The following is a 25,087-nucleotide window of genomic DNA, read 5'->3' as shown; positions in this document are numbered from 1 at the left end:
TAAATTTTAGAGCCAAAACACCTAAGGAAACTCACTTCACCGAGACGGGGCTGAGTAAAACTGTGCCACTCCGAGTAAGTGTATCTGCAGTTGTCCACCTCCGTGTGTCCTCCCCTGCAGGAGTCCAGGGTATGATGATGCCCAGCCCCCCGGCAGGATTCCAAGGTCTGGTTTCCTCCTTTCATCATTTCAATGGTTTCCTGCCCTTCGTTTTTCATTCCTGATCCCATAGTACCACAGAAACCTTGGCTAGAGTTGTTGGCAGTTTTGGTCATAAATCCATTGGCAGAGCACTGAAAAAATAAAATAATTCATGTTAAGAGGAAATGGATTCTTAGTTGTCATGAGAAGGCAAAGCAGAGAGAATATTTATTCAACCTTTTATTCATTCATTCATTCATTCATTCATTTAACAGACATTTATCAGTTTCTAATTATGCGCCCAGATGCCATCTTCATTCATTTTGTGCTGCTATAACAGAATACCTGAGACTGAGTAATTTTTAAAGAACAGAGATTTATTTCTTACAGTTATGAAGTCTGGGAAGTCCAAGATCAAGGAGTTCACATTTGGCGAGGGCCCATCCCATGACAGAAGGTGGAAGGGCAAGAGCAAGAGGGAGAGGGAGAGGGAGAAAGGGAGAGAGGAGCAACAGGGGACTGAGCTTGCTTTTACAATAAGCTTTCATGATAATAAACCCATTCCCGTGATAAGGACAGTAATCCATTCATGAGAGCAGAGCCCTCATGACCTAATCATCTGCTAAAGTTCTCACTTCTCAACACTGTTGCATTGGGGATTAAGTTTCCAACACATCAGCTTTTAGGGACAAATTTCACCACAGCAAATGCAAAAGCCTAGGGATAAAGATAGACATAGTCTCTCGATGGCTCCAAGAAGCTCTTATTCCAGGGAGAGAGAAAAACAAATACTTTAAGAACGTGATTACTCTACTATGTAGGTGAGCACAAAATGTGACAAGAGCACAGAAGTAGAGCATTAAAATTCAAATCCAAACAGGGTAAGTGGAATAGAACAGGTAACTGGAAAAACTCTGAGCTAAGAGACTAGGGACTAGTAGGAGTGGGACAAACAAGGCAACCACTGTAGAAGAGTCTGGAGGCAAAAGGCAAACAATGTCCTTCAGGGGTCCCCAACTTCAGTCAGTTGAGAACAGCTACCACATAAGATTAGGGTTGGGGGGAGGCTAGAAAAGTCACTGCATCTGATCTGATCTGATATTCCAGGTGAAAATGATAAGGACCTAAGCCAAGGTAGAAGCAGCGATGACTGAAAGAAGTAGATGGACTCCATAGAGAGTCTACAAGTATCTAGATGGATGAGGCAATCAAGGACAGAGTCAGAAGCTGCTCTTTTGAGTTCCATGAAGGCAAATAGGTAGATGGTACAACTCACTGAAACAGGGAGGAAAGATGTGCTTACAGGCAAGAGGAGAGTGAGCAAATGAAGTCTGAACATGGTAAACCTTAGAAACATGTGGGATGTCCAAGATGAATATATGAATATGCGGATTTGGAACTCAGATGAGAGATTTGAGCTGGAGATCTAATTCTGGGAGACACTCCCAAATAGGTGATAGTTGAGGCCATGAGAATAGAGGACCTATCCAGAGAAAATTGTCAACCAAAAGAAAAAAGGGCTAAGGATAGAACCACAAGAAAAATCACATTTTAAGGGGAGGGTAAGAGAAACACGGCTGTGACAGGCCAGATCTGAGTAGCCACTGAGATAACAGAGAAAACCAAAGAGGCAGGACTCTGAAGCCATGAAGAGAGAATGTGGTAAGGAGTGGGAGCAGCCAATGATGTTAATAACAACAACAACAGAAAAATCACAGCAAGGTAAGAATGGGTTCAATTGAAGTATAAGTGCCCACTGGATTTAAGTGAAAGAATAGCCATTGATGATCTTTGTCAAAAGAATTTCCAGGGAGTGTGGGGTAAGCAGGAAGGAGTATTATAGAGAAATCAGATATAATTTTTTCTTTCCTAAAGTTCAGTTTGAAAGAAAAAGAGAGATATGGAGGGAACTGGAGGATGACAAAGAGTCAAGGAAATGCTTTCAAATTAAAAAGTCTTCATTAAACATTAACCTAATACTGGAACTTTACTCCAACCCTCTGAGCCATAGGACAGAAGTTTAGTTACAGTGGTAACCTCCACATGTCAGTTTTCATTACAAACAGTTACATTACTTTCAGGACAAGAGCCTCCATTACACATTCAGGTTCCTTTGTGCCACCTTCTTAACAATTTAATTTTTTTCTACTTAAAATGCAGTCTTTAACTAAATTGAAAGATTTTTCAAGTACAGATGATTTTTTGAACCTGAAATATATCTAAAAAAGTCATACTATCTCATTGCCTTAGAAAAAAATACCAGAAAAAAAGATGGAAAAGTAGCCATTTGGTGGCAGTGCTACCCTACATTTTTTTACTTAAGCTGCTGTTACAATAAAATTCATTTACAAAAAAAGGAAAAAAAACTCTCCTAATTATTAAATCTTCTGGATGGTATAATTTTGTTGTAATAAACACAAGTTCAAAGATCATATTTCTAAGTGAATAAAAGAGGAATTTAAAATAAACTAAAAGCAATGCTGAGCCTACAGGGCTAGCTTTCATACTTTTTATTCTCTGCTCCTTTCTGTCCTCCTCCATCCGCATTTCCCAAAGTTCATTCTTACAGGGTATCAACAACTGCTTATCCATGTCAATAATTTCTAGGTTTACTTTTCCAGTCCTGATTATTCACCCAACTCCTAACCCCATGTGCATGCCTTCAAATGAAATTCAAATCCAAAGCTAAAATGATGACTTTTACTCATTGTATTAAAGCAAGTTTATAGATTCAAGATGAAATTTTATGTTTTTGTATAAATTAATAATTCCAAGCCCCTTTTAGAAGTGTTCCTAACACAGAACAGGTACATATTGTGAAATGGCCACTCAATATCATCAGCTCTAGCATTAAATGGCGAAGAACAAATATTAAGTAAAAGTCATCCATGCCAGTCTTAAGAATAAAATAAGAACTTACTACAAGTCTAGGACCATCAAGGGATAAAACCTACTTCCTCGCTGGAGAGATAATCACAGGTTTCTACAAGTAGGCATGTCAAGCATAGATGGGCTATGATTTTGCACAGGGGTGTGGAGGAGTTGAAGAGAGATATAGTGAATAAGAAAGGCATCTTCACCCCGAGACATAGAAAAGGCTGGATATGTAGTCGTTGTCCCTGGCTATAGCCTCTGCCACTTTGACTCTGCTTTTTATTTTGTTCCTTAAGTTCAGCCAGTCAACAACCTTATCGTTTATACCTTTGAAATATTTCTTATTCATCCTTATCTTAATATAACAATTACCATCATCCTGGTAGAATTAACTCATGCTTAAACTAAGCTTTCATCTTCCCCAACCCTGATGTCTTCTTATTCTCACTGATCCCTCTACTGACTCAGCTTCACGCTGCTTGCATTATACCTCTCTCCTGTAGAAAAGCCTTGGCTGGCTCTCCCCTACCATGAGAATAAATCCGAAATCCTTAGTGCAGCATTTAAAAGTCCTATCTCCCACTTGTTTCTTAATATTCTCTTCTTTAACACTGAACTTGTTTCAAGCCTCTATTCCAACACATGATTTCTTCTATTCTAAATCAATGTATTTATTATTTGCTAAATAGCCCCTAAATTTTATCCTCCCCTGTCTTATAGGCTATGCTATTTTCCTCTTCTTTAGCTATTCTCACCATCTCTTCACTTTCAAACCCTTCTTATTCTTTAAGTTACCAAGTAAGCTGTACCTCTTGTCACCAGCCTTTCTGGTTGATCCAAACTACATGAGTACATTTAGGTATCATAGGTATTTTTGAACTGTGGCAGTGCTTTATCATATTGGTTTATTGTCATGTTCCTATTTTGCTTTTCCATAAAAGTAGGATCTATTTCTCATAAATAAGTTGGCATCTTTTTGAGGTGAGAACATGCCTTGTAAGTACTTTTGTGTGTGTGTGTGTGTGTATATATATATACTTTGTGTGTATATATATATACTTTGTGTGTGTGTATATATATATATATATATACTTTGCACAAAACAAGAAGCATAAAAGCACCTCAGAAGTCCTAAGAAATATATAAGGAAAGAGAGTGGCAGTAATCTTCCAAACTCCTCTCCCTTTCTTTTAGATATATCTCATTGATATTTTCCTAGTTATCTTGAGAACTTTTAGCAAGCTTTTTTCCCCATTATAAATGGTCAACAAGTTACATATACAAATTATATCTGGAAATATACATTGTAGGGTGCAAGCCAAACAAATTATTGTTATAATAAATATTCAACATCAAAGAACAAGTTTAAACTATGACACCAGCGTGGAAAAAAGATAACTAAAACAATACATCTGAATTAAGAAGTTTAATAAATTACCACTATATAAACATATGAATATTGACAGACAATATTTATGCCTACTAAATCTTATTCAATTAAAAATATAAATTAACTCCTAAATTTTGAAATGAGTTTATGAGGATGAATTAAATAATCGGAGATACAAATACATATTTATTTAAAAATTACCTACCACTCTATCATCTCCAGGTGCTTCTGTGTTTGATATAATTAAGTTTTGCTGTGCTAAATCTTCAGGAAAACGTTTCCCTTTAGTTGCACCAAAAACTCCACATACTAAAGTTAGCAATACAGCTGAATTTAAAAATAAAAATAAAATAACTTACTTTAGCATACATAGAATAAAATAATCATCATTTATTTCTTACGACCTAAGGATCAAAGTGGAAAATAAATCCACTAAGCATGGTTCCCCATGAATTATCTTGGCTGTTCTGAGTTAACATATCACCAGGTAGCTTAGATTTTAGAATCAGAAGCAATCATCTGTATTTATTTCATTATATCTCACTAATTGGATTCTGCCCATCAAAATAAAGTACTTAGAATCATGAGTTAAGCAGTACATTAAGACAAAGACTTTGAAAAAATTTACTGCTTCCTCTAAAAATAATTTTCCTACATGAAAATGTAAAAAAAGAATTGTGTACATAAAAACATGAGAAAAACAGACTGCTTTCTTAGAAAAGATTTAGCTTAATTGAAACTACTTTGTATCTTGCCTATTAAGAATTCTTATTCTAAATCATAATTGTGGGAGATTGAAAGTGCATGATAATTAAACTAAGAATAATAACAACAATTCTTCCAGTCTAAAAGACCCTATAGTGCATTGGCAAAATCCCCAAACCCAGAGCACTACATATTTTTGTATGGCCTGTGAGCTAAGACTTTGTATTTTAAAATGGTTGAAAAAATTCAGAAGAATAAGAGTTTATAATGTGAAAATTATGGCCAGGCGTGGTGGCTTACGCCTGTAATCCCAGCACTTTGGGAGGCTGAGGCGGGTGGATCACCTGAGATCAGGAGTTCGAGACCAGACCGACCAACATGGAGAAACCCCATCTCTACTAAAAATACAAAATTAGCCAGGCACAGTGGCACATGCCTGTAATCCCAGCTACTCGGGAGGCTGAGGCAGGAGAATCACTTGAACCTGGGAGGCAGAGGTTGCAGTGAGCCGAGATCTTGCCATTGCCCTCCAGCCTGGGCAACAAGAGCAAAAGTCCGCCTCAAAAAAAAAAAAAAAAAAAGAAAGAAAAAAAAGAAAATAACATGAAATTCAAATTTTACAGTCCATATATAATGTTCTATTAGAACACAGTAATGCCCATAATTTACATATTTTTATAGCAGTGTTACTGTTTGAAGGACAGATTTGATTGGATACAATGGAAAATACATGGCCTGCAAAGCTTGACATACATACTATCTAATCCTTTACAGAAAAAGTGTGCCAACTCTCGCCTACCCTACGTGGCCCCGCACTACCTTTCCGGCTCCATTTCCTAATCCTCTTCCCCTTGTTCACTCTCACCACACTGGTTTCCCTGCCACTCCTTGTTTCTCCAGACATAATCACAAATTAGGGCCTTTCCACTGATTTCCCTCTCTGACTAAAAGTTCCTCCCCCAGGCGTTCCACCTGGCTAACTCTTTCACCTCTTCCAAAAATCATTAAAAATAATCTTCTCAGGCCTGACCTAACTCTCTATTGAAAATTGCAATCACTGGCACCAATACCCTCCTCACCAACACACTCCACGGCACTACAGATCCTAATTATTTGCCTCTCTCTTTTTTCCTCCATAGCATTTAATTTATTCATTAACTGTCACAAGGCAGAATGATTGTTTTTGCTTGTTTGTTTGTTTGTCTTTCCCTATTTTTCCTAAGCACCTAGAACAGTTTCCTGCCTACAGTAGGTGTTTGATATATGTTTATTTTTTGACTTGATGAAAAATAATGAACACATTAGAAATTTACTATGTACTGTTCTAAGCACTTCACATGCATTACCTCATTTAATCCTCAGTGCTACACCATATGGTAGGCTACTACAGTTATTCCTTTTACAGATGAGGAAACTGAAGCACAGTTAAGTAATTTGCCCCAGGTCACATGGCTTACAAGCGATGAAGTTGGGGTACAAACCCAGGTGGTCTGATTCCTGAGTTCTTTGCTCTTAACTTCTACTCTTATCACAAAACAAAGCTAATCTAGGCTGGAGGAGGTTAACAGAATTTAAAATTGGTAAGATATACCCAAGAAGAGACATTGCTGAGAACAGAACATCTCCCGTAACTCTGTGGCTGGGTGGTAAGAGGATATGGAATGAAAGTGGCTTTTAGTGGAGTTTCCTAAGGCACAAATTTTAGATTGTTCTATTTAGCCCTAAAAGGAGTAGCACTGGAACCAAGAAATAAAGACTATTTGTTTGTCAGATTCTGTGAAACCTAAGGAATTTTCAACAATTATGTCTAAGCATAAAGTCTTTTATCTCAAGAAGGATCATGTTCCCTTCACAGAAAATACTCAAATAGAACTCAGGTAATAACACAAGAGGAACTTGGAAAGAGACTCACACTTGACGGATGCTTGGACAAGATTATTTTTTAAACACCTTTTCCCGCACCTAGATTTTTTATTATATATTTTAACTTCAAGAAAGTGAAAATACTTACAAAAGAGCAGTGCTATACCCAGTAATATTGCAAGGATTGCCCATTTTCCAAGTATTACTCCTGCACTCCTTGAAGTCCCACGACACTGAGTTGGATGAGTACATTCACGTAGATTAACTCTCAATAATTTTGTTGCAGCTTGGCCGGCCCTGTCTTTTACAGTAATAGGAATGGTATATTCTTGAAATCCAGCATTTTTCTGATACGAAAGACGGGCAGCTGTATCTGAAAGAAAATAAAAGAAGTTTATTTTTTAATGATCATTTATTCTTCCCTTAGCATTTGTTTCATCACGCTTGTTTTTGAAGGCATCATTCTCATGGAACTGCCTGCCACATGAAAATAAATAAAAATGGAGGACTATCTTCAACCCTTTCAAACTCTAATATTATCTTATACGTGTTGTCCCTTGTAATTCCTTAGAAGGGAGCCCTAAAGAAATAATTTGGCATTGGAGTGGCCCAGTAGTATTCCAGTAATGTTTATCTATACAAACTAATAATGTTAGGTTGGCTGTTAACATACACTTCAAGCATTTTTCTTTAGTACCAATGTATCTACAGGTACATACAAATAGTTTCTGAAGTTTACATTCTCTTATCCATTGACTTTCTAGTATTTGCCCATTATTTATGTGGATAAGGTAATTTTTCAAAGCACAATAGATTGTTTACGATTAACACCTTTGCATCTAGAAGTAATCTTAGTAACAGAAGCTAATTAATGTCACTCAGGCTACTTATAAGGCTTACACAAAACAGAAATATCTATATAACAATTCACTTTTATCAACTCCAATAGTCAATTTTCCCCAATAGTCTTGGTCTATTATTTTAATGACCATATTATCAACTAACCAAAAGCTCCAAAGAATTTCAATGGCAGTTACAACCTCCCTGAGTTTTTATAATAGACTAAGTAAAATGAAAAAGTAGCATAATATACACCCCGGAAGTCATCTGGAATTCCTAAGCCTTGATTAAATGCTCTGCCGTAGCTGTAAGAATGTCAAACATTTTGGCTGCACCTCATACCTGAAGGCTCCCTAGAGGAATATGAATTACCACTTGGGTTTACTTAGGACCCTTCAAGACCACACTGTGTCTAAGGTAAGATCCTTGAAATCCCTCCGCTCCCTCAAGACAACAAGTGGAGCCATAGTCATGTCTCAGTTATTCACAGTAGTGCATTGGCCTCTAATTTTCCTTCACTCAACTCTGCCCCCTTCATATTGTCCTCCTGTCACCAGTGTCACCTTTAAAAGACGTAAATCTAGGAATGGCATTGCCTTACTTGCACATTCCCAATGCATAATTGCTGTCGCCTACTGTACCAAGGTTAGTCCCCTCAGCCTGGCACACAAGGCCCTTCACCACCAGATTCCACCCTTCCTTCCACCCAAACTCTTGGCATTCTTACTAAAACCTTCTAAACTCTAATGACATGGATGTACTTATTCTCCCGGTATGTTTTTTCTTTTATGCACATTATTAATCAATTATTGAACAAGCAAACATTTATGAAGCAGTTAGTATCTAGTAAGCATTAGGCTAGGTGCTGGAAGTACAAAGATGAATTGCAAACGTTCTAGGAAACTCATGTATTGGAAGGGAGAAGTAATCAGATGTTAATACAACAGGAAAGGCACTGCAATGCAGGTAGTGAAGGGTCATGGTGCCACTCCTTCCAATTCAAGACAAACTTCAGAGGTGGAGCATCTCAGCTGGGATTGTGTCTGTCTTGTTCATCTCTATATAAGTCCTCAGGATCTGGACTAGTGCTTAATAGATAGTAGGTGTTCATAAATATCATGACAAAATATCATGCTCATAAATATCAAGCTAAGAAATGGAAAAGGAGGTATTCTATGTAGATAGGGCTATACACACAAAAGCCCAGTTGCATGAAAGAACATGGCAGTAACAACAGAGTGAAGTATGGATGAAGTACAGAACATGACAGCCCCCAGAAACTGCTACAATAGGCAGCAGCCCCTCAACACTCCTTCCCATATACCTTCCTATATCCCGCCAAGTTCACTTCCAGAATACCCTAGAGTGCTTGGTCTATACACCTGAGTTCCTCACTTCCAGAGTCAGCTCACAATACAATTTAAACTACACATCTTCTGCTCTCTCCTCACCTCGCTGGTATTATTATTATTATTATTATTATTATTATTATTATTATACTATTGTTATTTTGAGACGGAGTCTCCATCTGTCCCCCAGGCTGGAGTGCAGTGGCACCATCTCTCAGCTCACTGCAACTTCCGCCTACTGGTTTAAGCGATTCTCCTGCCTCAACCTCCCCAGTAGCTTGGATTACAGGTGCCTGCCACCACGCCCAGCTAATTTATGTATTTTTAACAGAGATGGGGTTTCACCATGTTGGCCAGGCTGGTCTTGAACTCCTGACCTCAAGTGATCCACCCACCTAGGCCTCCCAAAGTGCTGGGATTACAGGCATGAGTCACCGTGCCCAGCCACTGGTATTATTTTTAAAAACATGCACACACACACACAAAGTTTGTCTTAATGATAAGCTGCCCAACATTTTAACAAAGCTTTTCTTTGTTGTAAATGTAAATTTTGCCTTCATAAAAATTACAACTTCCTTCATTTTATATATAACAGAGCCCCCATACAATATTTGTAAAAGGTTAGTTTATCCTTCTAAAATATATTAATGAGACTCAGTTTTACTTCATGCTTTGTGTAAGTAAGCAAGTCAATCTATCCTCCAGTTATTCTCAGTTATTTCAGAGTTTATAAATCATTATTTTTTATTAAATACCATTAACTTTGGTGAGGCTCCACAGTCTACTGATTTCTGGAGAAGTATTGGGCAAACTGAAATAAAATGGAGCTCCATGGACAGGTTCATCGGGATCGACAGCTAAAATGTCGGTATACCCCATTTTTGGTTTGCAAATGACTACACAGTCTTGAAGTATTTCTGGTGGATTATCATTTACATCTTCAATGTTCACAGCAAGTGTTCCAGTACATGATCTATCGTCTAAGGAGAGAGGAATAAGGTTTAGTGTTATTTTAAAATTCTTTTATAGTTTCTTAAAGAGTAAAAAGTCAATTATATTCTATATATGAACTTTTTATAATTTATATATGATCTTTTTTAAATAAACTGATTATTAAAGGAAATGATAAATAAATAAGAACATAGATGGATAAATAGAATCTGCAGCTAATCTGAAATGACTATTGCTACTGATAATATCAGATACAACTGCCAATAAATCTTTTACCAGAATTACTACCAAATAAAAATAAATGCCCGAATTTCAATCTCTATTTTTGGGGGTTCCAGGTGCCACGTGTTAATAAGCAATAAAGTGGTTACAGATAAGATTTCTAATCCCAGTATATATTCGAACCACCAGGAAGATTTTTTTTAAATATAAGATTCCTAGGCTCCATGACCGGAGATTCTGATTCAGTTAGTCTAACAAAGTATCTACAGATTAATAGTTTTATTTTAATATGAAGACAAGGTTGAAAAACTCTGGGTTACTTTAAGGAACAGAATTCAAGAAAAGGATCATTTTGACCTAATATTCAGCTGAACTATATAAAAGCTCAATTTAAAGTGACACAAACGGATGTGGAAGAGTCTGATGAGACCATTTTATCTAGTTTTAGATTTCAGTTTTATTTTTGTCCTCTAGCATAGAAATATATAAGAATTTAAGGTCCTGCCCTATTGGGGATATAAAGATAAATAAAACATGGCTTCTTGTCACCAGTTTCACCTTGTTAGATAATTAAGAGAGACAGAAAGAGTCTTTAAAGTAATTTCAAAGAATTCCATATACTTACCACCAAAAAAATCTGCATAAGAATAATTACATTTTATTCTCTAATTCCTTTATAAAATGCCAGATTAAAACTTTTTTTTTTTACCTTTGTCTATTGCCAGGACTGTAATATTATACAACTCATTTTTGGGAGTTTCGACCTCCCTATCCAGGATTTTGGAAGTTACGATTGACCCTGAAATTTCATCAATGGTGATCCAGCCTTTAGGATCATGCAATTTTTTATACCTGTTAATAAAAAAAATAGTCTTTAGCATTAGAAAATGTTTTCAAATAAGTTACTATCTCAGTGATTACAAATACATTATTAGTATGTGGTGATAGATTTATTTTTACCTTAAACCATTGCCATTTCTATTTTCGGGGTCATATGCCTTATAGCCATTGATCCTTGACCCCACTGCTAAGTTTTCTTTAATCCGCACATATTGGGCTGCAGGGGTGCATTCAGGCCCCTCATCCAGATCCCTCACATGAACTGTAACCAAGGCTCTGTTCAAGGCTGTCACTCTGGGAATATCTCTAGTAAATGGCGCTTCATTGTTTACTCCAATTTCCAGGTTCACTTGACGGTTTTCTTCATAATTCAGTGGCTTTAAAATAAAGTCCATGTATATCAGTGTCAGTGTAAAATACATTTGGCATTTCAAATGGCAAGTGAACACTTGTTATTCTGACCAGTGCTGCATAAATTCTATGTTCACATTTTGTTAATACTGACTTTTATCCCTTGCTATAAAGAGAGTGGATCCTGTGCTAAGCCTTTACCAAGAATGGTCCAAAAGCCTCTGCAGGTGGTTTTATAGAGTTGGACAAACAAAACTCCTGAAATATTTTTATATTTCACTCTTACTAAGGAAAATTACTCTGATTCAAAAAGTAATGCAAACAGATGACAGTATTCTTATGGCCCTGCTTGGAGCACTGTCTAACAGGCTGGGCTAAGGGTCATCTGAGTATGGGAAGGTGCCTTTATTTGGCTTATCAGTTACTACTGACTATGGCCCAGGCATTTTATAACTCTTGGAAAGTTTGATGTTGACTTTCACAAAACCAAAAGGTGCAATGATTTCATTTTCTGTCTCATAGAAAAGATATCCCCAATATTTTATTTTACTTTATTTTATTTTATTTTATTTTATTATTTTATTTTTGAGACAGAGTCTTGCCTCATTCTGTCACCCAAGCTGGAGAGGAGTGGCACAATCTCGGCTCACTGCAACCTCTGCCTCTTTGGTTCAAGCGATTCTCCTGCCTCAGCCTCCCATGTATCTGGGACTACAGGCACGTGCCACCATACTCAGCTAATTTTTGTATTTTTTTCTTTAGTAAAGATGGGGTTCTGCCATCTTAGTCAGGCTGGTCTCGAACTCCTGAACTCAGGTGATCCACCTCCCTTGGCATCCCAAAATGCTGGGATTATAGGCGTGAACCACCACGCCCAGCCCCAAATGTGTGTTTCAATTGCTCTCTAAGGCATCTAACTGAGCCATCTAATTTCTGATTTTCCTTTATCAAAATCCATCCAGAGTCTCATTTCTTCTTAGGAATCAACTTGTCTTTTTGCTGGTTCCTTCATGAATGAGTTAAAATCTTTATCCATCCATGCCCACTACCTATTTTTATGAAAATTACATTTTTGATAAGTTGAGAATGATACTTTAGCATTGTCTATAATTTATCCAATGAAACTTTCACAGTGGATACACAGAGGAGTAAGGGAAATACTATGTGATTGATTTTAATTATCATTGAATCTAAGGCACTACTCTAACCGCTAAAATAAACTCACTAAATCCTCATGACATTATGAAGTAAGTATTATTGGCCTCATCCTCACTTTACAGAGCAGAAAACGGGAAAAGGAGATAAACTGATTTTTTTTAAGGCCAAAAGATAATCATTTGAGCTTGAATTTGAAGCCAGGTAGTCTGACCTGAGTCCATCTCCTTAGCCTACACTATAATCCCTCTGCTATCATGTGCTGCTTAATTGGCCCACTGATCTCTAAAACATTTCTAAATCAATCTTTGACTAAAATTCAGTTTTAGATAACAAATCAAGTAAAACCCATAAAACATTATGTTACACTGTACTATAAAGTTGAAGCACTTTTTCTTCAATTTCTCTTTCTGCTTATCAAAACAATCACTGGCTAAACATTGAACAAAATCAAAACTGGTGAATAAAATTATTTTAAATCTTTCTCCACACCTAGGTATTAACGGAGTAAGACACTAATATCACGAGTCCACTAAAAAGTCAAGAAAGTTTCTGAATCTTAGAATCTACAAAATGTATGTAAAACCTTTTTTTTTTTTTTTGAGATGGAGTCTCGCTCTGTCGCCCAGGCTGGAGTGCAGTGGCGCAATCTCGGCTCACTGCAAGCTCCGCCTCCCGGGTTCACGCCATTCTCCTGCCTCAGCCTCTTGAGTAGCTGGGACTACAGGCGCCCGCCACCACGCCCGGCTAATTTTCTGTATTTTTTAGTAGAGACGGGGTTTCACCGTGGTCTCGATCTCCTGACCTCGTGATCCGCTCGCCTCGGCCTCCCAAAGTGCTGGAAACCTTTTTTTATTCTGTATGAATATCCCAGAAACTGGAGGGTCAAATAAAAAAATATTAAGATCTGTTCATTTGATGCTGATGAATACTGCTTCACACATTTCATGTGCTGGTGTGATCACACAGAGAGTAAGAGCAACTGCTGGCGATGAGAAATGGATGGAAATTTAGAGAACAGTTGCTGCACTGGAGGAGGTGCGACTATTCAATCCAGAAACACTCGCTGAAGCGTTGGAGTTTCTTTGTCCCATTTTTCGAGGCTTAAGATGGATATTGTCTTAGTAGCTTAAAACTCTCCAAAATTAAAAATCTGGTGAGATGAAATCCTAAAGTTTAATGGGATTACTTAATCTCATTAATTAATAGGAAAGCATATAAATTATCTTCCACCTCAGGGTACGTTTTTGTTTCGCCACTTAAAAAAAGTACTTAAAAATATCCCACATCTGCACTGAGATGTTAACAACTCCCTAGAAAATGTATAGTTGTGGAAATGGAGCTGAGAACTCTCCATGTCGAGAATGACCAAGAATAATATCATCCTCACTCAAGCCCTTATGCATCACTGCTGCTGCTCAAATGGACAGAAGCCACTGAGATGGAATGAGTTTACCCAGAACTCAGCAAAAGGCTGTATCACTCATGCTTTGTGGTTACAGAAAAGTTATCTATTTTGGAACATTATAACACTAGTCTCAAGGACATAGTATAACTTTTAAAAATAAAATAATAATATCCCACAGTTTACCAAGTGCTTTTACGTTCAATATTATATTTGAAGAGCTATTAGGGAGGCAGAGAGAAGTATTGTTCCCATTTTACAGGTAACACAGAGGCCAACTTTCCAAGTTCACACAGCTGTGGAAAACAATTTAACATAATGCTTGACAGTGTATAGTTAGAGTCAAAGAGCTAGGTTCAAATTCTGTCTACACTACATCCTAGCTGTGTGGCATTGGGAAAGTTATTCAGTCTCTAACTTTTCTCTTCTGTGAAATTGTTGTAAGAATGACATTTAACACTAAAGCACAAAATAAGTGCTTTACACTAAATTCTGAGTAATCTCTCAAGCTGTCACAGAGGCAAATGAAGGGAATAAATGATGTATGTTTTTGTTAACAGCCAATATAATGCAATAAAAGGAGACGCTAACTAATAAGACAATGTTTGCAAGCTTTATTCAGCTAAAAGAAGTATACCAGAGCAATTCTTGGTTTGGCCTACTGATTACTTAACTCTTTCAGGTATAAAGGAATGAATAACGTGCACTCTTTCCCTGGATATAATTCTGACTAGCAAGGAAGAACCAGGGCATTGGAAGAGGAGGATTCCTTTAGAGTTAATAACATAGTGATGTCATTCTTTAATCAGTACGCAAAAGGTTAGTCATCATTAGGTACATAGCCTACATGACAGAAACATGGATTTTGAACACCCTGATTATACAGTGTTTGATTTTCAAATAAAAGATGGCTCACTGAGGTTAAAAAGTACTTAAAGATGCCAGGCACGGTGGCTCACGCCTGTAATCCTAGCACTTTGGGAGGCCAAGGCGGGCGGATTGCCTGAGCTCAGGAGTTCAAGACCAGCCTGGGCAACACGGTGAAACCCCATCTCTACTAAAACACAAAAAATTAGCCGGGCATGGAGGCATGGACCTGTAGTCCCAGCTGCTTGGGAGGCTGAGGCAGGAGAATTGTGACAGAGTAAGATTCCATCTCCAAAAAAAAAAAAAAGTACTTAAAGACATGATTTAACCACACAATCACAACTCTTTCCCAAGGAAAAGAATAAGATACTTTCAAAGACTAGCATGGCTATCAAGGGAGCCCTGTGATAATTCAGCTTTTCTAAGGGTTTGGATAAAATATGAAAAGGATAACACAACATGGCAAAAACAAATATTATTAATCAAAATGTTAGCAAATAGTATGAATGACTCAAAGAAAAAGAGAAGGTACGATTAGCAAAGGAGCTAGTAATGTCAGAAGAATATAATTTAAAAAGTAAACTCCCAAAAGTAGAAATGAATTAAGGTTCCAGAAAGAGAAGATCCTCTTGTGCAAATGAAGTAATGGCTTTATCAAGCTAAGTAACTCGAGTATGGAAAAGAGGCCACATAACGGAAGCAAGGATACCAAGCCAGAAGGAGAAGAGCTCAGGGATTATGAATAAGAGCTCCCCACCAGGGAGATCTGGGTTTGTATCTTGGCTGTATGAACAGTTATCTCTCCTAGATAGTTTGGACAATCGACACCTGACTGTGGGGTACAAATCACCTATCTTAGCTGTATGGACTGCAGCATGTTATTTCTCTTTGATTCAGTCTACTCAACTGGAAATGAGAAGAATTAGAATAACAACCACATGGGCTTGTTTTGGAAAGATAAATAAATCTTTTAATTCAATGTTTTTGGGGAGTTTTGTGGGACACTGTTTCAGAGCATGGAAAAAAAGAAGGAAATAAATTATTTTTATGAAGCAAGCATAAAATTGATAGTAAAAACTTAATAGCAATTATACAAAAGGAAAAACTATGGTAAATCCCTTTTGTGGATATGGATGTAAATCCTAGACAGAAATTAGACAAAACAGCTGAAAAAAATGAAATTACGATCTTGGCTATGACTTATGAGAAAAATGCTAATTCTCTCCTACTCTTTCTATGAAATTAATATAATTGTAAAAACATCAAAAGAGATGTTTTTAAACTTAGGAGCTGATTTGAAATTTCACATGGAAGAACAAACAAGCAAGATATTCATAAGAAAAAAATCCACAAAGGAAGATCACCAGGTAAGCGTGGCATGGAACACTGCAAATACTAAATGCGTATTATACATTTGATATTCTTAAATAGCTAGCAATAATACAGCAGCATATAGATGCTAATTAATAAACAATAAATTAATGGTACAAAAGGGAATGTCAATGTCAAGAACAAATTCAAATATACATGTATCTTATTTTATGACAAAGAAAATATGTCAAAACATGAATTGTATTGGAACAGATAGAAAAACTAAAATTGGATTCATATCACAATTGTTCTAGGATAAATTTCATACAGATCAAAAATTTAACTGGATAGATAATTAAACAATAATAATGTAGAAGAATTTCAGATAAAATGCTTTTATAATGTCAACACCATGATAATGACACAAATCTCACAACCATAGAAGCCTCTGATAAATTGTGACCTTGAACAAGCAAGCCCTGCCAACAAAACAAATCCTGGAGTTCAAAAACCAACACAAGCAAACTTATAAAACAATAAAAATTGGTAAAAATATTTGCAAAAATATTTCCTTCCATAAAACTCTTATAAATAAATAGTTAATAGATAAGAAGAGCAAAATATAGAAAGTGGCTAAAAGACAGGACTAGTGAGCTTGAAGATATAAAATATATTCAATGGCATCTTCATATAAAAGAAATGCTCAGCTACACTGAAACACCATTTTTTTTGCTATTCAACTGATAAATATCAAAACTTGATAATATAATTGGCAATTATTTTACAACAGGCATGTGTGTACATTTCTGGTGAGCACGTCAACGTGCACCACCTTTCTGGAGGACAATCTGGCAATAAAGCAAACACAGAAAAAAATAGCCATGTCCTTGACTAAGCAATTCCATTTCTAGAAATTTATCCTACATTTAAATTGTAGATTATTCATTGTTGTATATTTTGAAATAATAAAAAAATTAGAATTTCCATTGGTATGGTCTAAATTTCCATTTATAATGAACTAGTTAAATAATAATTTACATTCATATGATGGATATTTTACTGTAATGTCTATAATAGCTGTAAAAAATGGCAAAACTGTTTACATACTGATATGTAATGACTTCAGAGAAAGTTGTTGAATGAACAAAAGCACAGAATAAGGAATACAGAATATCCATAGATGTGGTCTAAACTTCCATAGACATGGAACTGGTTAAAAAAATATGGTATTATATATTTTTATATATATGGTCCATACTACGAAATATTACCAATGTATATGTAATGGACTCAAGAGATATATTAACTGAAGTAAAATGTATTTGTTTTAAAGAAACATGATAAGATTACTTAAACATGTTTGTGTATATATAAAATTCCTTTTGAATAATACACAGGAAACAGGTGGCATGTATTAATTCTTCCAAGCAGAGCTGAGTGGCTGACAGACCAAGTAAAAGTGAGATGTTTTACACCATGCTTTTTGTTTCTTTTGAACTTTGAACTAATGAACTGCTTACTGAAAATGTTAAAATTACTGGCTTTATTATTAAATAAATGTAATAAAGAATCTATTGACATTTAAAACAATTAAATGAGATACTACAGGTTAAGCACTTGGCATAGTGTCTGGCATTTAGTAAATAATAAATGTTAGCCATTATTGTTAATTTGCGTTTAATATGAAGTATGAATTTGAGAATATAATTGGATTTCATGATAAGGGGCTGCAGATATAATAGATTCTGTGACATATTGAATACAAAATGCCATGTGGGCTTAATGAGGCATGGCATGCAGTAATGGAAAGATAATTAATTTGGGAACAAAATAGACCAGGTTTGTATTCCAGGGTGGATAGTTAATATATGCTTGACCTTGAGGAAGCTATTTACTTTCATCAGCCTTAGGTGGTGGTTGTGTTTTCGAGGTTTGCCTTTTTTAAAAAATCAATGTAAAATAGGGATAATTACACCTTGTCATATAGGGGATGTGAAAACTACATACAACTTATGTAAAATGCCTAGCATTTTCTGTGACATAAAGGGAACTTGATTCATGGTAACTACTTTAAAAATATTAAAAGTATTTCCTTCATGTAGAAACTAGGATGTAATATCAAATATAAGGGCAACTATCTTATGTTTTAAAATAATGGAAATAAATGTATATAAGTGTATTGGGGAAATTTTTTATATTCTCCAGATGTAAAATTAGGTTAATCTGAACCAAAAACAAAGCAGTAAAGTATTATATCTAACTGCTCCCCATTCTGGAGAATCCTAGAGTTCTACTCAGAAATGAAACAAATGCGTATCAGTCACATGGAATGAGAAATATTCTATGATATAGGTTATAACTCCCAATCACCTTTGGAAATGTTTTTCTTAATACCTCTATGGTCATAACTCCTTGGACAAAAAAGCATACAAAAGAACATTGAGTACATATACTCATTGATTAGGCCTTTTTAAAAATTAGAGTATATTCTTTTGAAAAAGTTTACTAGAGTTCATTTTGTATTGGTCAAAAAAACTTACAAATAGAAATGTAATTCCTAGTGGTATTTAAATTTTATCTCCTCTAAGCAAGACAAAACCACTGATATTAAATAATAACAATAATGATAGAGTTTCTCCATATGAATCTTGAATAATGGCCTTGAGAGAGACTGGAGGAGCTGCCTTCTGACCAAGGAGCAGATAGACAGCACACCAAAAGGTCTGAGCTTGGGTCTCTGACAGAAGCTACTGTAGTTATGTCTTCCACCCTTCCCAAATCTTAAACTATTCCTTTGACTTATTTACAGGAGAAACCAAGGCTTGGTGGGGGTGAGGTAGGAGATCAGCAGGACTTGTTTTCTGAGCACCAGTCATGACCCTGCTGATTAAAACAGAATCTCATCGAAACAGTATGCAGTCAAGAAACCAAGTTAAACCAAGAAGATGAGGACAGAGATCTCTAGTTGACCTCAGTGCTCATTATATGCTAATTATAATGCATTAGCATGCTAAAAGACATTCCCACCAGCGCCATGATGGTTTACAAATGCCACAGTAATGCCCAGAAGTTACCTGATATGATCTAAAAGGGGAGAAACCCTCAGTTCCAGGAACTCCTGCCAGTTTTCCAGAAAATTCATGAATAACCCGCCCCTTATTTAGCATATAATTAAGGAGTAGCTGTAAATACAGCTAGCCAGCAATCCACAATTGCTACTCTGCCTAGGGAGTAGCCCTGCTCTGTCTGTGGAGCCACCATTTTCCTTTGTCTGTTGCTCTAATAAGCTTGCTTTGCTTTCACTTTACTCTATTGTCTTGCTCTTGAACTCTCTTCCAGGTGAAGCCAGGAACCCTCTGGGCTGAGCCCCAATTTTGGGATTCGCCTGCATCAGGAGGAAGAGGGGAGAAGGGTGTCCAGGAGAACATTTAACAAAACATCTGTTGCAATCACATCGATTCGAAACATATGCCTGTACTACCTAAGTGTTCAGCCTTGGAAACTGTATGAGATACACAGTAGCCCTTTTCAGAACAATTATACACCATAGCCCCTCAGCCAGTTCCCATGTGTGCTGATAGATTCACATCTCAAGACTCAAAGATTTGGCTCTTCAGATTCAGGGGTCCCTCTAAAACCAGGGGGCTCCCTCAGCAGACAGTAGGCACAGCCCAATCCAGAAGTGCAGTGAATTTAAGGATCCCTGGGTGAAACCTTCAACCAGTGGGGCCTGGGTACTGAGAAGGGATGTGAGGGGTAAATACCCCAAGTATCCATTTTTGAGGGGATAATTATGAGGCAAATTCTACATGGTTTCTTGTATGGATGAACACCAAAGGTGACTAGCTCAATAATGCGGACTGGATTGGCTTTTCCTCCTTCCCTGTCTTATTTCCCCATTTTAACACTGGCTTCCTGGGACCCACTTCCTAAATATGTTCCCATATTCAGGTCTTTGTCTTGCATTCTGCTTTCTGGAGAGTCCAAATAAAGACTAGATTGATTTGGACTAATAAAAAACAAAAACACTCAGCGGTATTTTCTTATTTCCTTTCCTATTACTCTCAACTATAAAGCATAGTGGTTTTTTTAAAGTACTTGTTTTTTAGTATTCAATTTGAGCAGATCATATTATAGAAAAATAAAATAAGGAGGCTTGATGTCAAGAGTCTATATTTGACTCTTCACATCTGGACAGAACTTGGCAAGTCTTAGTATATGAGCCTTGGAAACTTTTACGGAGGAAATAACTGCAAATAGAGGTGTTTGTGTACCAAAGATGCCACTTTACCATTTTTGGCAGATAAGCCTCTTTCACTCAATGAATGACCTCTATTCTTGTCCACAGGACAATATTAATTTTTGTTTTGTTCTGGGCTAGAAGTATAAAACCAATGATCCTTTTCAAACAGATCCCTTCCTACCCTCATAACCTGGATCCTAGAATGTACCAGCACAACCAAATATACAATATATTGAACAAAAAATAAGTTCGTTCATTGCTGTCTGAGATAATACTAAATTTCATTGTCAATATCACCTTTAAAAGGATAAGATACAACCAGGCATATATTATAGAGAAAATGAGAAGAAAATGGGTTTGTATGTCACATCATGTAAGAATTAGGAAATTGAGAATATTTATCTTACAGAAAGTAAGTCTCAAATGAACACAACAGCCTTTTCAAAACAATTATAGCTGTTCTGAATAGCATTAGAGGAAGAATCAGAACCAAACATATGAGTTATAAGAAAAATAACCTGGGCACAGTAGAAGTAAGAACTTCTGAGAACCAAAGCATTTCAAATGTGGAATAAGTGGCCAATGGAGCTATGGAGATCCTTATAAATGAGAATGTTCAAGCAGAAGCTAGGTGACTAGCAATCAGCGATAGAATTACAGAAGACACACTGGCATGAGATTGGAATAGTGGTTTAAATAGATTTTAAATTCTCTTCCAACTTGTAGAGTCTATGGTCTGAAACTATTTGGTTGATTAAATTATTAGTTAACTAAAACCTGTTAATTTGCTAAGTTGTCAATTATGCATTACTATACCTTTACAACACAAAGAACACCTTCATTAGTTTCTTTGTCTGTGCTGATTTTGAAATGTCCATTTTCATTTCCCTTTAAAATGGTAAAATTGACTCTCCAATTGGCAGTGTTAATTAAATCCTTATCTTCTATAGGTATTCGTAAGATTTCCACATTGAATGCATTTTCCTCTACAAATGCCTCATACTGAAACAGAAAGAAGTCATTGAAAATTGAAATTTTATTTTATAGACAACTTTAAAAAAAGTTTCTTCCATTCCAAAAATACTTACCATTATAATTTTATATAGATTATTTTAAAACTATGAATCGTAAACGCTATTGTTTCATTAAGGGTTATCTTTAAATAAAAGAAAAGTTTCATTACAAATGAAGACACATGTTACTGGTCTTTGACAGAAAGGAGATAATAGAAACACTAATATGAATAAACAGAATAAATTTACATATCGTTTGTTTAAACTTTAATTTTATTCATAAAATACATATACGTCAAAGTATGATACTTCATGAAGTATTAATTTTATTAATTCAGTTTAAATAAAAAATGACAGCAGATAAGACAGAGGCAGATTTTGATATTATATACTTACAGCATTTTGTCTGAAAGTGGGTGCATTATCATTTGAATCTGTTACTGTTATGATACAAGTTGATGTGCCTATCAATCCAAAAAACTGGCCATCCATGTCTTGTACTTTCATTATCAGTGAGTACTTGTCTACAACCTGAAAACAAAGCAAATATTTAACTACTCTTGAAAAATTTTTGTTAGATTTATAAATGAAACCTCAATTGCACACTCACTCACTCACATACACACACATCTGTGTGTGTCTGTGCTTTTACCTGATTTCCATATTTGCACAGACTCTAGGAATTTGGTAGACAAGGATAAAGCTGAAGAGGCAGGCAGAGATTAAATTACAAAGACCCGTACTCAGAAATTATGCTTTAAGTAACAGGTAATAGCAAAAAGGTTTTTGGAAGTCATAGGGGCAGCACAAAATAAGAATATTTGAGTTTTGTTTTGTTTTGTTTTGTTTTGTTTTGTTTTGTTTTGAGACGGAGTCTCACACCGTCACCCAGGCTGGTGTGCAGTGGCACGATCTTGGCTCACTGCAACCTCTGCCTCCTGAGTTCAAATGATTCTCCTGCCTCAGCCTCCCTAGTAGCTGGGATTACAGGTGCCCACCACCACGCCTGGCTAATTTTTTGTATTTTTGTAGAGATGGAGTTTCACCATGTTGGCCAGGCTGGTCTCAAACTCCCGACCTCGTGATTCACCTGCCTCGGCCTCCCAAAGTGCTAGGATTACAGGCGTGAGACACCACACCCAGTCAGAAAATTTGAGTTTTAAAAAAATATATTCTTAAGGAAGTTTTGGCATAATTTGGAGTAAGCCGAAAAATCAAAGCAGTTAGTTGAAACTCCCCTGCAGCAATCATCTAAAACAGGTGGCTTAGGCCAGCGCAGTGGCTCACGCCTGTAATCCCAGCACTTTGGGAGGCCAACATAGAAGGATCGCTCAAGGCCAGGAGTTTGAGACAGGGCTGGGTAATATAGCAAGACCGCATCTCTACAAAAAAAATAAAAATTTAGCTGGGCACGGTGATGTGTGTCCGTACTCCCAAGCTACTTGAGAGGCTGAGGCGGATGGACCCTTGAGTGGGAGTTTGAGGTAACAGTGAGTTGTGATCATGCCACAGCACTGCAACCTGAGCGACAGAGCAAGATCTCTTCTCTAAACAACAAACAAATAAATAAATAGGGCAAGTGTCCCAAATCTGAGGCAGTAGCAATGAGGACAAAGAGAAAGTATGGCAGGAAATTTACTTGGGAGTTAGAATGGAGTAGGACTTAACAGTAAATTCTATATACAAGTTAAGAGAGAATGATTATCAGGTGTCCCACTTGGAGAGATAGGAAGATGGGTGCATCATCAAACAATACAGGAAATGCAGGAGAACAATTCTCGGAGGAAGTAAACACTATTGAGGTTGGCAAAGGGGAAGAAATACTGAGTTTTGTTTTGCATATGTTGAATCTTATGTGCCTAAAGGAAATCTAAGGAGTAAAGTCCAAAAGGCACCTGGATATATGGCCTCATATGTACAGAAGAGATCATGACTAGAAATGTCTACCCAGAAGTCATCAGTATCTAGATGGTGGTTGAAATTACGGCAGGAATCAGATTATTCAATTCAGGAGAGGCTGCAGGATGAGAAGAGCCTCGGATATAAGGACCTACAGCATTTCTAGCATGGAAGGAATAAGAAGACTATACAAAGGCCACTAAAAAGAAAGATCAGAGAAGCAGGAGGAAGACCAGAAATCTAAAGGAAGAGAGAGTTTTAACAAGTGTCAGCAATAGACAGGGACTTAAGGTTGCTGTCAGATTTGCAAAAAATGAAATTTTGCAGATGGTGTGGTGATGGTGAATTGAAGTCATTAATTTGTGGTACAATCATCTTTGTGGCCTTCCTCTTTTATCTTACTGTTCTTTAGTCATGCTTTTATTCTTTTATTTTTCTTCATTTTTTGTTTCCCTCTATCTCTTCCCTCAGTCTTTATTTTACTTGATCTCCCTTCCATACTGAAAGTCAATATTCTGGTCAGGTGCCATGGCTCACGCCTGTAAATTCCAACACTTTGGGGGGCTGAGGCAGGCTTATTGCTTGAGCACAGGAGTCGAGACCAGCCTAGGCAGCCTGGCAAAACCCCGTCTCCACAAACAATAAAAAAATCAGCCAAGCATGGTGGTGTGTCCTGTAATCCCAGCTACACGGGAGGCTGAGGTGGGAGGATTGTTCGAGCCCAGGAGGTAGAGGTTGCAGTGCGCCGTGTCTGTGCCATTGCACTTCAGCCTGGGCAACAGAGCGAGACCCTCTCTCAAAAAGAGAAAAAAATACAAACAGAGAAAGTAAACAAATATTCCCACCTTAAAACGCTCTTCCCGTATGCTTTAAGAATCCCTGATATTCAGTTTATCTTCCTCTAAATTCATTGTTTTTTTTTTTTAATCTCTCATGATTTTTACTTCGCATGTTGTTTCCCTCAAGGCTCCATGGTTGTTGCCCACAAAATCCTGGTAGATTTTTTTCTTCATCAGGAAAGTAGCAGACCTTGGGTTTGATCCCAAAACTGTATCCTACAAGTTGTGGACCCCTAAATTTCATTTTTCTAAACCTCATTTTAAAAAATGTGATGACTAAAACCTGTTAACTTGCAAAGTTTCAATTATTCACTTGATTACTACATCATCTCTACATACTCCACAGATGCAAAAGCACATCAGATTTTCCCCTTAAAACTTTCCCACTTACTATTATCCTTATGTATTTTATCTATAGCATAAAATGCCCTGGCCCCATAAAAAATAAAAATAGCGATAATTAAAATGTTTGTACTACTTCTCAGTCCTTTTTATAGATTCCCACCATCCATCCCTGTTTCTTTGGCATCAAATCCCATTTATTTCTTCCTTATAATATATTTTCCAGTCATATTGACTCTTCTATATAAGGTATTCTAGTTGTAGCGGGAAACATTGAACTATTCCAATAAAGCTATTTTGTGCATATAAAATTGATTCATCTGCCTTAGTCAATAATGCATGATTGCTGACAAAATAGAACAATAAAAACTAAAGATAAGATTCAGTGAAGTAATTTGAGTTTAGCAAGTCAATCAATGTTTCTGTCACATTTCTCCTTTATAGATTGGATATAACACCTATCTAGTCAAACAAAAATATTCTAAAG

The 25,087-nt window shown here is 36.6% G+C and overlaps 1 protein-coding gene across 2 annotated transcripts in view; it reads right to left on the bottom strand.

The window, feature by feature from the left end:
* The window catches only part of DSC3 (desmocollin 3), a 51,922-nt gene that overhangs the window by 6,379 nt on the left and 20,456 nt on the right, over nucleotides 1–25,087 (bottom strand). For both annotated transcript variants that reach the window (XM_003261973.3, XM_003261972.3), the window contains exons 8-15: nucleotides 21,917–22,051; nucleotides 21,324–21,509; nucleotides 11,296–11,552; nucleotides 11,045–11,187; nucleotides 9,918–10,142; nucleotides 7,122–7,346; nucleotides 4,611–4,732; nucleotides 36–293 (exon numbers count right to left, since the gene is read on the bottom strand). In XM_003261973.3, coding sequence (XP_003262021.1) covers nucleotides 36–293; nucleotides 4,611–4,732; nucleotides 7,122–7,346; nucleotides 9,918–10,142; nucleotides 11,045–11,187; nucleotides 11,296–11,552; nucleotides 21,324–21,509; nucleotides 21,917–22,051 — 1,551 coding nt within the window. The remainder of the gene's footprint in view (nucleotides 1–35; nucleotides 294–4,610; nucleotides 4,733–7,121; nucleotides 7,347–9,917; nucleotides 10,143–11,044; nucleotides 11,188–11,295; nucleotides 11,553–21,323; nucleotides 21,510–21,916; nucleotides 22,052–25,087) is intronic.

Source organism: Nomascus leucogenys, chromosome 4 (genome assembly GCF_006542625.1).
Source record: "Nomascus leucogenys isolate Asia chromosome 4, Asia_NLE_v1, whole genome shotgun sequence".
In the NCBI taxonomy this organism is placed as follows: Eukaryota; Metazoa; Chordata; class Mammalia; order Primates; family Hylobatidae; genus Nomascus; species Nomascus leucogenys.
Note: the sequence above shows the minus strand (reverse complement) of the source record. Positions and strands in the feature narration are given on the sequence as shown.